This window comes from Cloeon dipterum, chromosome 4 (assembly GCF_949628265.1).
Source record: "Cloeon dipterum chromosome 4, ieCloDipt1.1, whole genome shotgun sequence".
NCBI classification, from domain to species: Eukaryota; Metazoa; Arthropoda; class Insecta; order Ephemeroptera; family Baetidae; genus Cloeon; species Cloeon dipterum.
The window spans coordinates 15,206,692-15,221,747 of record NC_088789.1 but is presented as its reverse complement, the minus strand read 5'-3'; the positions used below and the strand labels follow the sequence as shown (position 1 = coordinate 15,221,747).

At 41.0% G+C, this 15,056-nt stretch overlaps 1 protein-coding gene across 2 annotated transcripts in view; it reads left to right on the top strand.

The window, feature by feature from the left end:
- rsh (radish) overlaps positions 1–15,056 on the top strand; it is a 69,751-nt gene that overhangs the window by 36,498 nt on the left and 18,197 nt on the right. For both annotated transcript variants that reach the window (XM_065488438.1, XM_065488437.1), the window contains one exon: positions 2,907–3,182. In XM_065488438.1, coding sequence (XP_065344510.1) covers positions 2,907–3,182 — 276 coding nt within the window. The remainder of the gene's footprint in view (positions 1–2,906; positions 3,183–15,056) is intronic.

The window sequence follows — 15,056 nt, the reverse complement described above, 5'->3', positions numbered from 1 at the left end:
AAGTAAAATCGCTGATAATTTCTTGCTCGGAGCCGTATAATTTATATATATGTTGTGTGTGCCTGCTTGTGGCGCTTTGGGGGCTGTGGAGGGGCTGCTTTTATGTGTGCAGCGTGCGCGTTAGCTCTCTCCATCGTCTTGCTCGGCCTGGCGCGCGCTATGCAAGCCGCTCGACTCTCAATAAGAGGTCACACGCTGGCTGCATAACCTAGAAAAGATTCTCGCCATCCCCGACGCGCCGCCGGCCGAATCTAGTCCTCTCGAGCCACCAACAAGCCACCCCCCGGCCACCCCAACTATATATCCATCCATCCATCGGCTGGCGGAATTGGCGGCGAGAGAGCGGCGCCTCCGAAATCCAATCACGAGGCGCCACTTGTGGCTTGAGCGACCCCTTAATTACTTTTCAACTGGCTAACTGGCCTCCCCCACTGTGCGCGAGCGAGTTTAAAAATCCATCGTGTCGGCGATAAAGGGTGTCAGCCATGTCAAGCCTCAATCAATTCCAGACCAGCTATTTTTTATAAGATGCTTTTGCCGCTGAGAGAGAGCCTGCCTTAAGCGTTGAGCTGTGCTTGAAGGACGTGATCAGTGACAAATAACGACTTCCTCGCAGCCGAGGAAAATTTATTACGAAAAATGTAACATGGACCGAAAATCTGGGTCTTATCTTGATGCTGAGGATGGGGACGTATGCGATGATTGTCGTCAGACAAAATTTGTTAACGGATTACGTAAATGCATTAACAATTATTTCAGTCTACTAATTTCATTCAAGGAAGCAACTCTGACGTCAATGATGACGCTTAAGAGTCTACAGTGGTTGTATATTTTCTCTTGAGCTTGTTAAGTTTTAAAACCAAAATTCACTTATTAACTAGATTAATATGAGTTTGAAAAAAATCAAAATGTAGACGATATTTTGAAAGGAATAATTTTAAAACAAAATCATACTTCTAGTACCTTAAAAAATCAAAGGAAGGTTAGGAAGAAGAAAAATGTCTCACAAAATAGGGACAGAAATGTGAACTTCTTCCAACTCTTCCAAGCCGACTAGGATTAAGATTTTTAAATCAGAAATATTTCAGGATTGAGTCACTTATGGCATGGATCATTTTATTCCTTTATTTTCTGACTTTTGATTTTCGCAAAACGCCAATATTTACTGCACTTTTATTCGTAAATAGAGAAAGTTAATATGAAGTTAAGTATACGATCAGCACTGAAAAAATGAAATTCCTGTGCTACTATGTGTCGATTTATGGAAAGTAATTATATCAAGATAAAGTTCAATTTTCTGTTATCTTTCCAAAAGGGGAAATTGATTGAAAAGGCAACCCTTTTCGCCTTTCTAAAAATACCGTTCAAGATTCCATTAAAAGCTTCTTCCGACATTCCGGCGCCGTTACGTATTATTAGCAAGTCCCCTCTCAAGCCCGAGCAAACAAAGCAGGAGACCTAATGGCAAAGAAAAACTGTGTGTAATTAAAACGCAGCGTCCTACGGCCTCTCTGGGGTAGTAAAAATTTAATAATCGTATCTCACGCGGCGCGGACGTGCCCAAATTCGCCAACGTACTCACTTTCTCGCTTCTTTTTATACTTGCCTATGCTGCGAGCACTAAAAGAGCGGAGAATATTTGAGCACGAGAAAAATCTTGGACGCGGAAAGGCGTGCAAGAGGAAACGAATTCAGCCAGCCACCTCTGGGAATGGGAACAATAATAAGTCTCACATTCCTCGCGAGTGGCAAGCGAAAGCAGGCCATGCACCCTTTCGCATATTTTCTTGCCTTTGCTTGCTGGCTTGCTTGGTCATCGTTCTCTGTTCGCGTGTGTGAGCAGGCAGGGCCATACAAAATGGCCTACTTTTTTTCTGTTTAGCTATTTTGGATTTTGATTATTTCAGAAGTCAATATTGCAATTTCACAAATGAAAAGATAATAAAATGCTCCATTTGTGTTCCTCAATTGATTGCAGGTCTCACAAACGAAACACATAACACTATTTCACGTCCAAGAGTTGCTTGCAGCTTGCATTCCTTGGACGTTGTTAAAGCAAAGTTTCCAAGTTCAGTGATGAGATTGCAACTTGCAAATTCGTTTAACAAGATTTTTCCTCTGCGTAAACTGAGTCTCCATGCTGAACAAGAGAATCTCATCAAATGAATTGTCGTGAAATGCATTCGAAAGCTGGCTCCCTTGCAAAGGAAATTACTTTGCTGCTGACCTTAATAGGACGCACTGATTGCGTGTCTTATGGAAATTCCGAGTGAATGCCAAGCAATTACATACTGTTTGCGAAACGTGAGCTAATGCAAGCTGGGGACAAGTTTAATTAACAATTACACATCAAGATAGTGTGATGTGTTCATGTTTTCTGTAAGTTAAAATCAACTTTTCCTTGGGTCAGCTATTTTTTTAAACCCTTGGTGTTTAAATCCGCCAGAATGTTTAAATTTTAGGAACTTACTCCAATTCTAATTGTAATTTTGGGTGTTCTTTATTGATTGGGGGTGGCCCAGACGATTGACGGAACAATGCATGATATGGAGGTTAAATAGAAAGAAGTTAATTTTTTACAGAATAGTTTATAAATTAATGCGAATCCAAAATGAGTTCTGCCAATTACCTAAGGAAATTTACGAAAACAAAAAATCTATGCTGTCGCTATACCACTGAGACTCACCAAAGTACCTTGCAAATTTTAGTCAACTCTTATAACGCTCATATTCGTGTTGTTGTCTGTCCAATTCCTACCCTGCCCAGACGAGAAAACTTTGGTGAATTTTTCACTTCCCTGCCTTGATGGTCGGCGGAGATAATAAAATCTGGCGTCGGCCCGGCATGAATATTGCATGAATTCGGAATGAGGCACGTGTTTTACACAGACATGGTTGATGTTGCAGAGCCGTCGCCGCTGTACGACAACAACCACTACCACGAGGAATGTTTGCGGTGCAACTCGTGCGGCCTGAACCTGACCGGACCTAATCAGAAGCGCGCCAGGCGTTTCAAGAACCAGATTTTGTGCGACCTGCACTTCGCTGACGTCGCCCTAATGGAGTGCTCCGACTTCATGCAACAGCTGCGCTCCTTCAAGCCGCAGAGCCTGGGCTGCGCCGTCGCCCGCAGAAAGAGCTCCACCACCCTCATCTTCCCGCTGCCGCCGCAGGCTTGCTCAGGTGAGTCCGACTCTCGTTCATTAGCAGTTTTCTCCTCTTTTAATGCCAGTCCGTTTCGTTTTTAAGCGTATTTTTGAGTGGTCGTAATATGGGACAGAAAAAGGCTTTCCTTGACTGCCGAGGAAATCGAGACTATAAAACTTGCAGTGTGTGACACAAGTTTCTCCCAATGAAATAGGATGTTTCAGCACACTCGCAAGGAAAGTTTCAATTTGTCTCCGTGTCGTTGGATAAAATAAGAGAAAGACGCAAATATTTTTTTCTTTGTATTCAAAATGTAAACGGTCTAATGCTTGTAAGAAATAAGTTATGTAACGGCTAAATATTATCACATGAAGGTAAAAATCGATTGACTGTCATAGTCATTTTTCACATTTGAGAAAATCCCCATAGTTTGTTCAGGACATAATATTTTTCAAAATTTACCACAAAGAAATAATTGGTAATAATTGGCAAGGTAAATAATTGTGCTGTTTTTGTAACCAAAATTTTCTTGCAGTTTCCAGAAAATTTTATTTGGTGTTGAATTTTTTTAAATTCTACAGATGATCTAACTTCATCGCATTAAAATTGAAGTCATTTTCAAACTCAAGTGACGATTGAATTAAAACAATTCTCGTGGTAAAAACCATGAACCTATGACCATTATATTTAAAGCGCTCCATGAATCGCTATTGAAAATATCACATGGGATCTCAGAATGATGAAAATTGCTCTAATTCAATGAGGCACTACTTTCTTAGCTCCAAACGTTAAAATGTTCCCTATGTTGGCATCAGGAGAAAAACTGAAAAATGGCGGCCAAATTCCCAGCGGCACACTGCTTGTTTTTTTATCCTGATCACGTTTTTCTCCCCCATTTTATCGCATCTAAGGGAAATCATTAACTTTTCCCCTTAAAAGCCGTCCAGTAAATTCGCATTCTATTAATCCTAGCAAAGAAGTGTACAGTCCGAGAGTAGTGTAAAAGTTGTATACAAGAAAAAGAAGAACTTGGTGAGAAAATAAAACTTCGCTGATTGTCACCCCCGTCGCGTTTACTTGGTGCTCGCCATTTTTTTCCATTTCACCCACCTCGGTCGTGCCCCGTCCAAAGCGTATCTTACGAGCCCGCAGGGCCCTGCACAGGGCTCGCGCTGACAAGGGCCGCGATTCTTATCGCAGGAAATGTGCAAGTCGGTGCTCGAGTCTATTTTTCACGTGGAAAACATATGCTCGGCGTGTGTTTGTGTGTGCTAACGGAGTATAGGGAAAGTGTCTCGGGGCCAATAGAGCCGGCCAGGGGCGGACCACCCACCCGCTGCGTGATGGAAATCTTTCTCTCAAGGACAGTGAAATACCGCGTGCGTTTACAATCTGTAAACGGAGCATAAATTTGTGACGCTCGGCGGAGGCACAATCGATTTTCGACGCCACGAATAAATCAGTCTGCTCAGGAGAAAGAAAAATAAATGTGTGCGCACCCTTATTTTATGATTTCCTCCCGCTCGGCAGGAAATTTAGTGTCTCGCACGTTTGATTTGTGCCTTTTTAATGCGATCGAAGGTGCAGCAAGTGTTTTTCCATTTCAGTCTAAATCTAATTAATTTTTTTACGCATCAATGCGACCAAACAAAGTAGAGGGAAATGAGTTGATTTCCTCCAGAGCCGATCCACTTTCTGGTGCATTCAGCTTCCCTGACGTTGATGCATATGCGGTTCCGAATTTTCTGACACGTGTCCGTCCGTTTTGGCAACGTCAACAGTGCTTCGCTTCCCACGTTTGTCGGCTTGTCAATAAAGTGTGTGCGTTGTGTTTTTCTCCTCCCTCGACACCAGCACGCAACTCGGTTTTGTCTCGTCCGCTATAGTGGAGCAATAAGTCTCTTGCGCATTTCCACCGCGTCAAGTTCACGGTCAGTAAAACCAGGACAAACACTGACAAATTTTATGGGGAGAGGAAATTTTAAAAAACAAAATTACTTAACAAATGATTTTATGAGAATATGCTAATATTTACAACATTTTGCTGGATCTGAGAGATCAATCATAATTTAAGCACTTTTTCGTTCTGCCCTATAAAAGATATTTTATTGATTAACTTTGAGCTGACACATCCAAATAAAAAATTGTTGGTGCAAATCAGAAAGTTGCGTATGTGGAATAAATATCTAGTGAAATGCAAACAAATTTATTTATTTCTTTTCCCATATCAGCAAAAAATAAATTACATCGCATGGAGTTCATGGAGCCTAATCTAAGCTACGATTGCACACGCTGTGTACTCAGTGTAAATTGCGGAAGAGCCGTTTTGAAAAGCGACTTGGCAGCATCGTTTTCGGTTCGCTCAGCACAAAATGCTGGTGTGGCGAGTGGAGCAAGCACAACAAACGAGGCCATTCGAATTTATTGAAATTACCCTAGCTCTCCGTGGGAGTCGGTGTTTACGCGCGTGTATTTACTTTATTCGGCGAGGGGGGTTGGCCCAGGGTCGCCAGGGAATTTCGCCACACGCGTAATCTCGACTGCGAAGTGGCTTTTCACGGTTGTCGACGTTAAAAATTAAAAAGCCGCAAAAAGCAATTCTCGCGCAAAGCGGCCGAATTTATTGCATTTCATTTTTCTGCTCGCTCTCCCCCACACCACTGAATTATGCAATCCACCTCCTGACTGAGGCTAACTCTGGTGCTGGGCAAATGTTTGTTTTAAACTATTTAATGCAATTGGGAAAATATCACATGCATGCAGAGTATGTACTAAATCAATGTTCAACGAAATTTACGATAAATATTTCATGAATCGTTATATATGGCCATAAAACTTATTTCTACAAAACAGTAATAAAAATGAACCAAGGAATTTGGTTGTGGCACGAGTTTTTCTCTCATTTTATTGACTGTAATTCTCTTAGATTAAATTTATGAGCAACGGAAACTAAAAAAAAATCGTTTATCAAACTGGTATACATTTTAATAACGACCATGTAAACACTAAGAACTTAACAAAGCTCCCTTCGTAACGACACCACTTTACAACTTGTATGGTCAGAAAAGGGTGAAATTTTTGTGTGAGCTTAATAGGGGAAACGCTGCCATTCGCACGCAGCGATTGCGTGGAAGGCAACACGTTTTTCCGGCCCGCGTATCAGGTGGTCTCCGTCGGCTTCTCCACGGGCACGCGTGGGTGGGTGGTAGGCGAATAGGCGACAGGGGGTGGGCGGGGGTGCAAGGTTGAACTTTGTTCCGGCACCCATTTTTCCGACAACCCGTTCCCAACCAAGGTAAACAGTGTCGCAGGCTGCAGATAAAATATTTTCCTTGGCGCGGGCGTTTTATCCTCTCTGCTGCATTATGGCCGGCTCTCTCTCTCTCTCTCTCTCTCTCTCTCTCTCTCTCTCGTCGGTCGTTCAGTTCGGCGATCCACGCTCGCGTTATTGATCAAAGGGCTCGCACTTGAGTCGTTTGAAAGGAAGAGGCGGCAGTAAAAAATTTACGCCGGCGTTGTGTATAATACCTAAATAAATATTGCTTATATACTCTTTTATTATTTCATCGCGAATAAGCAGAGGCGATAAGTGCCGCGCTCTTTATGGTTTCCTCTCTGGGGGATGCAGCAAAGCGCGGCAAACTGCGCGGAAAATAGCAACACCGCGATGAGTGTGTATTCGGAAACGTGTATGCACAACCTGTGTAATGAGCAAACTGCTGAGTCGCATGCATTAGCCGCTCTTCAGCAGCGCAGTCATACATTAATGGCTTGCTGCCTACTGAGAGCAATCATTAATTCTTACTTAATGATTCGAAACCACTCAATCATAAAAGCGAGTTTCACGCTCGGCAACCTTCAACATGGAAATTTTGATCGGCTGCGTGTAAACATTTCAAGGATCGTTTGCGCAAATTTACGCGAAACGTTGCTACTTCCTGTCCCAATAAACGCATCAAAATCCGCTCGGTCCTATTTTCAAGTTAACAGAAAATTTCAAATTGATCATGTCATCAAAAAAGGCAAATCTACAACTGCGGAATTATTTAAACTTGGAAAATGTGATTAAGTTAAGCCCTGAAGTTCAAAGTTCAAAGTAGAAAGCCAGAACTAAGTCCTTTAATCCCGAAACGCAAATAAATCAGCAAGATAGTGAGATGCTTGCACGACTCTCCATTTAATAATGTATGATTATTCAAGTGTTGTCTGCGTTGAATTGAAACTCTGTGAGAACATTGCCAGCTGAGTACGGCTCATCGTCCCGTTTTGATACTTGAATAAGCATTACGCGCATTACATCTTGAGCTCTCTTCAAAATAAATTCAATTCAAAAGCATAAATAAATTAGCAGAGGGAATTGAACACTAGAGAGTTTACATTCCAAACATAATTTAACTGGAACAGTTGTTGAGCTTGTCAATTAAATTTGCGAAAGAAAAGTTATACAATTTAATAAAACCCTTGATTTTTATGTTAGAAAATCTGAAGAATAGGTTCGTGCAATTTAGACGAGCTACTATATAGTTTTTAAGCTTCTTGCCATCATGGAACACAAATCGTGCAATTTGGTACCATTTGAGCAGTCTAAAACCTGGGTGGTTCCACTTATATTTCTTATTTCGAGTCACTTGAATATTTTATTTGAATTTTCAGCACAAATAAAACAGAGTACACTTTTGACGAGTCAAATGGTATGTGGTTTTTGTAAATCTGAGAGAGTTTGAAGCCGTGATTTGGTGAAAAGTCTTTTTCCTCTAAAGCCTTCGAAAAATAAACAAACAACAGAGTGTTAACTAAATCTCCGGTACGTTTACTCACATTTACAGAATCTGCATACCATTTTACTCTTTTACACGTCACATGATGGACTTCAAGGTTTCTGGATGATTACTGACAGTCAACTTCGTTGCCCAGTGAGATGCAGACAATAGAAAAGTGCACATTACATTCCGTTATTTTAAGGTACAAAAAGGGGGTCGAAGGGGTTTTGCCCTTAGAGTGCTTCGGCTATCTAGGGAAAGAGTTGAGACGAGAAAAAGCTTCTTTTAGTGCATGTTAATGGGTGCAAATGCTAAAATGTTATTTTACCGACCAAAAGTCACCACTTCAAAAACAGTCAAATGTGTTTCAAAATTAACCCATCAACCGTTGCCCATCAACTGCCACAATGAAGCTGCATAATCGTTATTTCAACTTTCCATCTTTCAGGATTGGTCGCTGCAGAAACACCCGCGTGCCAATTTCGTTCCGTCGTGCCAATATCTGAGGCCAGCACGTATATGTGTGCTCCACATTATACGTATATGCAGACTCGAATTTTAATCGTTCGCGCAGCACAGCTGCAGCTGTTGGTTGTTTGGTTAGGTTCGCCACTCTGTTCTGGTCGCCGGCGCCGCGGGCCATACGCGCCTTTTCCCTGCGGATTAATTTTGGACACGCTCGCCTGATGCAATCTGGTCATCCAATCTGAAGATTGATATATACGCTGGCAGGGCCGGGGCAGAGGGGGTCGGGGCACGCGTTTCTTTTGATGAATTTTCCAGCATGATGGATGAGACGAGAATTATTAAATCTGATATAATCCTTTTAGCCGCGCGTATCGGCAAAGAGCATCGCATCTCTGCAATCTGCTCTTTGCCCGCTTCACGGATAAAAACATTTTCCGCTCAATTTTTCATTCGCCCAGCCCTTGCTTGTTATTTGCGGTCTGAAGCGTTTCTTAGAAAATCATCAGCCTAAGCTGCTACATGTTTTGCAGCTCAGAAGGTTGATGGAATCAATTAATCCCTCCCATAATTCCCTACATTTTCCTTCTCTTTATTTCCAAGCATAAAATGTTTTCTTCGAAAACTAGGAAAACTATAGCTAGAATTTCTGCCATTCGAGCCATTCAATATTTTACCAAAAATAATGTTAAGTTCCAGGCGGATTTGATGGTCGGATGGTTTTTTCGTTTTGATCAGGTATTATCCACGAAGAAATTGAAAAAAAGGAATTAAAATGCACTGAAATATTTTTATGCGATGAAGTTTTTTTACCCACAAAGCTATTTCTTTCCTTTTTTAGTCTTGTCCTACTGTCAGCCTGGATATGGTAATAAAAAGATCCCGGAGAGTGCTTATATTTCCAAGCTCGGAAAGCCGCAGTTCGGCTCTAAAACTGAAAATAAAAAAAGCCGCACTGTCGCAATTTCCGCGCGCGTGGCAGAATCGGCCGAAACTTTTTGATGGATCTTGGCGCTAAGTATATATAGGGGCGGGGCGGGCTAGGAAAAGTTGTGAAAGCAACCAAGTTAGCCGAATATCTCATCCTCCCACCTGTTCCGCCTGGCGATGACGCGCAAAGTGCACTTTGCGTGCGTGCGAGCGAGCGAGCGCTGCAAAAATCGGCGGGCATTGTTTGCGTGCTGCCATTAACGCGTGATTGCGCGCCGGTGCGCGGCGGCAGTGGCGGGCGGAAAGCCGGCCGGGCGGGGTAGGCGCGCGTGCTCGTTTGCTCATCGGCCTGAATTATGGATAGGGGAGCGCTGGTGGGCAAGGGCAGCGCGCAGGTGGCGAGAAAAATGCACGCCGTTTTGTCAATTACCGCCGGAACCGACGAGCTTACCATCGACGCACTTCGCATTTCCTGCAGGAAGCTGCCATCTTTTCTTATTTAAACGCGCACCCTCGGCGCGATCTATTTATATCGCGCAGAACACGCCTTGCTAATAATTCGGAAAGTTTGGGAAACCTTGCGCTGCCAGAGATTAGGAGAGAAAATGGCAGGTAGAGCGGATATTAAACCCTTTGTGCAGGGCCACATTATTCCTTGGCACAAATCAAGAATTTCGCCTTAGATTTAATTTATGATCAAAAGATTAGTCTGGAGCTAAAGTTCAGAACTTTGAGTTTGAAAACCAGCACTTCTTGGGAATGCATTCACACTTTTCATAGCACCAACCCAATATTAAAATTTGGAAACAAAAAAACTCCAAGTGCAAGTGCTCAAGTAAGCTTTTAACTTATAGCAATCACTTTTTTGGCCAACTCACCTATAGTTTGGTGCAATGAGGGTACTATTTTTAAGGGTGTGATTTGATTCGTTATTCGGACAAATGCCAAAAAATTGAATAAAAAATATTTTCAAGCAAACTTACCTTCAATCTCATCAATACCAAGTACATCTTGAGTAAGATAACGTACTTAAATAGTATAAGTATTGATTTATTTTAATAGATACAAATGTAAATAGACATTGCAAGACTAGAGGTACTTCGAAATTGATTTATTCACCGGATAAATCAAGATTTTGAAATAAATTTAAAATTATAGTCTGAAAGGATGTAACGTAAAATTAAATTAAAATTGTGTACTATGCTAACGCTATATCTGATGAATATTTTGGTTCCCTCTCATCCTCATATTATGAATGGTTCAGGGGGTGCTTATCCCTACTCGTTTTAACAACCCTACTATAATTTTGCAGAAGCATTTACTAAGCATTTGATTCCTTAGAGCTAGGAAATATTTTAAATTATACAATGAACAACTTTTCGCCACCATCCCATAGCCATCATTAGATCCTGAACTTATATTTTGATGTCGTCTTGTGAAGACAACATATAGATGTGTTGTGAATGAAAAATATATATTTTTTGATTATAATAATATGTATACAGATAGTTCATTGCTAAAACCAAGGCCAGGTTAATTCTTGTTAAATTTGTGGCTGGAGTGATGAATTTCTGAATGTTAACAGAGGAAAATGCTCTGAATGCCAATTACGCCGGCGTATTTGTGAAGCAGAAACGGCTGCTTTGTATGGACCTTTCCTGCTCCAGTGGATTCTCAGTTTGGGAAAACGACAGCAAAGAAGAGAAGAGGAAGAAACGCGGTTCGGCCGTCCGCGCACTCTAAGATTGAACACCAAGCTCGGATGATTCTGTTTGGTGTTCTACCTTACAGTGAGCGGCCTGTTGAGCGCGCAGCCAGCACAAGAGCAGGAGGACCGAATTTTGCGGGCCAAAGAGCTGAAGAGGCAATTAGGTGCTACAGCCGCCGCGAAAAAGCGCAGCCCTGTAATTACGCCCCGGCAATTATCCCATTATACGGTTAATTTAATACGCGCAGGAGCGGATGCAAGAAGGTGTGAACTTGAATAATTTTGTGCCGCCTGTTTGCATTTGCATTGCAGGAGCTCGCGAGTGCCTGGGGTGTGGGGCGAACGTCGTTCCCACCGCACAAAAACGTGCTCGCTGCCAGATATCGGGGCGCAAAATGCTTTTTCACACCACAGGGCCCAGCTATTCCAAACTGCTTTTCGATTCGTCGCCGAGCCGTTTATTTCGGACGCCAATGATGCCCACGCCAAGAGCCGTTAATTGTCAAACTGGGAAAGTTTTAATGGTCAGCACGACTGGCCTCAGCTGTTGCGGTGAAACTGCTGGATTCAATATTGTTAAGCTGAGCTGGTATCATTGGTGCTAGGGGTAAAATTTTAAATTCGTTGAAATTATCCTTCGTTTTAAAATGAATGTAATAATGTTGTAAAAATCAATTTTGATCGACTGCATGAGCTTGCTACTTCTCCATGTAAGAATAAATTGAAATAAAACTAAAGTTCTTAAGAAAAAAATAATTTCCTGACCATGATAATGAAAAAAGGGAGTACTATTAGAAGTATTTTTTTTAAATACCCACCATTATCACATCATTAAATCTATACTTAGGACCATACCATGGAAATTTATTTTGAAGATTACGATTCCTCGTAACACTTCCATCAAAACTACAGTCCATAAACTTAAAATAAAACAAAAATACTTATCCCTCTCTGAACAACAAAAATTGAGTTTCCATTCTTTAAATTAGAAGTTGAAAAATGCCACTCATAATCAATCAATCATTGTGAGTAAAACGATTATAGATCGTGTGCGTGTTTATGCAGTAAGAGTAAAATAGAAAATGCCGTTTTTAAATAACGAAATAAACCGCTCTTCATTATTGACAATTTCCGAAAAGTGACAGTCATTTTTCTTCTTTTGGGAAATGAGCCGCTGTGCCCCTCTTTATTAAAAATGTCAACATCTGCGTCTAAAACGAAGAAAAAGGGTGCGTGATAAGCGTCGTTTATTAATGAAAGAAGCAATTTTACGGGCGAAATGAAATTTCTCGCGAGTGCTTCAAGCAGGTCGTAATAAAAATACCGCTTCCAAGAGGGTGATGTGCGATTGTTCTTCGAAAAGTCTTTTTCTTTTTGAGTGTGCGGAGCGATGCTGAAAGCTGAGAGACACCCCCCGCCGGGGAAAGTCAAGTCTGTCGCAATTTCCTGTTCTGATGAAAAGCAGCAGGCCAGCGCGCCGTCATCTTTGATGCGAGTAAATTGAAAATGTGCAATTTTACACCTGCAGCACGCTCTCACCGCGCCTGAGTGGCTTGATCAAAAATTAAATGCCGCGTATAGTGCTTTCTACTGCGGCCGGCGTAATGAACGCGCGCCCGTGGTTTGTTGAAACGCAAGTTGTTGTTGGGATTAATCATGACTTATTAATTTACTTGAAAGTGCTACAAGGTTGGACGAGCATATTCCACTGATAAATTGAAATGACACGACCGTGTAATACGAGTGCACTTAATCTGCACACGAAGACCCACAATGGCAACCAGACAAAGTGGATATAGACAGAGTTGAAATGCATGATATTCCTGCTGTTTTCCGTATATTTACTAACGCAATTATTTCCGTTTGCACCAACTTACAAAATCCCAAAAAAAATTTAAAGGCTTCAATTTTCACACAACATCATCACATCAGACAGTGGATTACAGGAGAAAGGCTTGTGAAAACTAAATTAATTAACAGATGTATGGCTTATATTTGTTTATATTTTTGCCTACAATGTAGCTGACAAAAAAGAAAAAATAATACAAAATTTGAAATTCTCCAGTTTGAAAAGCTGTTTACAAATAAATTTAACAAGGACCAGAGGCAACCTAATTTGGACATAACTAGTTCAAGTTTTATGGCTGATATTTTTTCGTTTGAACAACAAAGTAGCTTGATAACAATGACCACATAAAAATTGATGAAAAATCAATTGAAAACTTGGTATATGTATAAACATTTTTCATGGGTCATTTTTTCCAAACAGAATAAAATCAATTTTTTGTATCATGGTTTTTTGGGGGGTAGGAGGTGGAAATTAAACCTTGCGGGATTTTCAACAAATTCTTCTGTTTATAAACGTCAGTCACTTGGCGACTTAGTCTAACAGTTTACAAGGACCTTTAAACAAAATTGATAAACGACTTTAGAATTGACAATTTTAAGAGATTCGTCTTGAAGAACAATTTAAAATTAGAAAAGAATTTACCCGATTGAGCCGGGTCCTTCACAATTAAACGCTCGGAACTCTTAAGATGCGACTTGTTGGCTCGTGTGTCCGGCGAAAACTAATTTAAATTAAAAATCTCTCTCTCTGTTGCAATAACGAATTTCTAACAATCATGAATAACAATACCCTAGGCTAAAAATGAAAAAGGAATGGGAGCTCGGCTCCGCAACCACTACAGTTTGTTCTAAACACTTAATTTTAGAACCTAAAACAGTCCTATAAATCCTGGAATCACGAATTCCTTTTTTTAAATCAGGTATTTTCTTGCATTTTCCAGCCGTTCTGGAAAAAAAGATAAATAATCAAAAGCTTCATGGAATATTTTTAAAATTTCAACACATGAAATATCTTATATAAAAAACTTGGAAGATAACAAATGTAAAATTAGTTAGGTTGTTTGTTGATCACCTTACTCTAAGTGGTTTTCCCGACCTAAATTAAAATCGATAGACTTGCCTAGAAAGCAAAAAATGACACACCAAAAGTTTGAGAACCCGCGAAGAGGAGAATCAGACGAAAAAGCATGGTAAATGTGTCAATTTGTGTAACTTCACAAGAAAAATTGCTGAAATGTTGAATTTCTTGCTTGCTGTTCTCCTTACCGCTAACTGCTAATTCAATTGATCATTTTTATGCTGAAGCGAATAATTGAGAAATTAATTTGATGATGTCCTGTAAACATTCTCTTTGGTTGCATGTACACAGTTTCACGGATAAAGAGATAATTTGGTTAAACTGTGGAATTATCCAAATAAAAATTTACAGACTCCCGTGTTTTGCTTTGATTAACTTTTCCTCGCTAAAGTTTGCCAGGCGTTTTGCATAATCTTGAGCTTCCGACATTTCAACCCCGGCAAAGGGGCGAGTTTTTGCCGCTAGCTGCACGACGCTAACACGAGAGACGCTTTTGCTCATTAGAGCCCGAAGAAAGCGAGTTATCGAACGCACCTGATGCCGCCGCTAAATTGCAGCGCAGGCGAGGAAGCACGTCGAAGCTGGATGGAGGCAAAAGCCTATTGTGTGTGCGTGTGAGCGGCCCAATTCCGCCTGCTCTGCCTCTGTTTGCCCAGATAATGGTCAGCTGCAGATTAAAATTTCATGTGCCTCGTACCCCCATTACGGTTATTAAGTCGCGAGCACTCAACTCTCACACCCACGCAGAATGTTAAATGTGCGTCATTTGAATGCGGACATTCAGCCGTGAAACGTTCTTGCTCGCTTTTCTTCGCACGGAAATTTACAACTGTCGTCGCAATCGACCTCCAAGCCAAGCAGGCGACTCTATTGAAATATGAACAATGCCTTTTTGGCTCTGGATATTTTTCATTCTCTTTGTAAAATGATATTTTATATAGTGTGTACCTCATATTTCCGAGGGCTTTAATTAAATTTGCGAGTAAACTATATTTTATTTTTGCCGCAGTGTTGCCCACACTTTCGAGAAGGTTTCAAATGTAATTAAAATCACTCAAAGAAGCGAATGATTTTCAAGTACACTCCTCGCAGCAGAAAATTTGGATCATCTCCTAATTCCA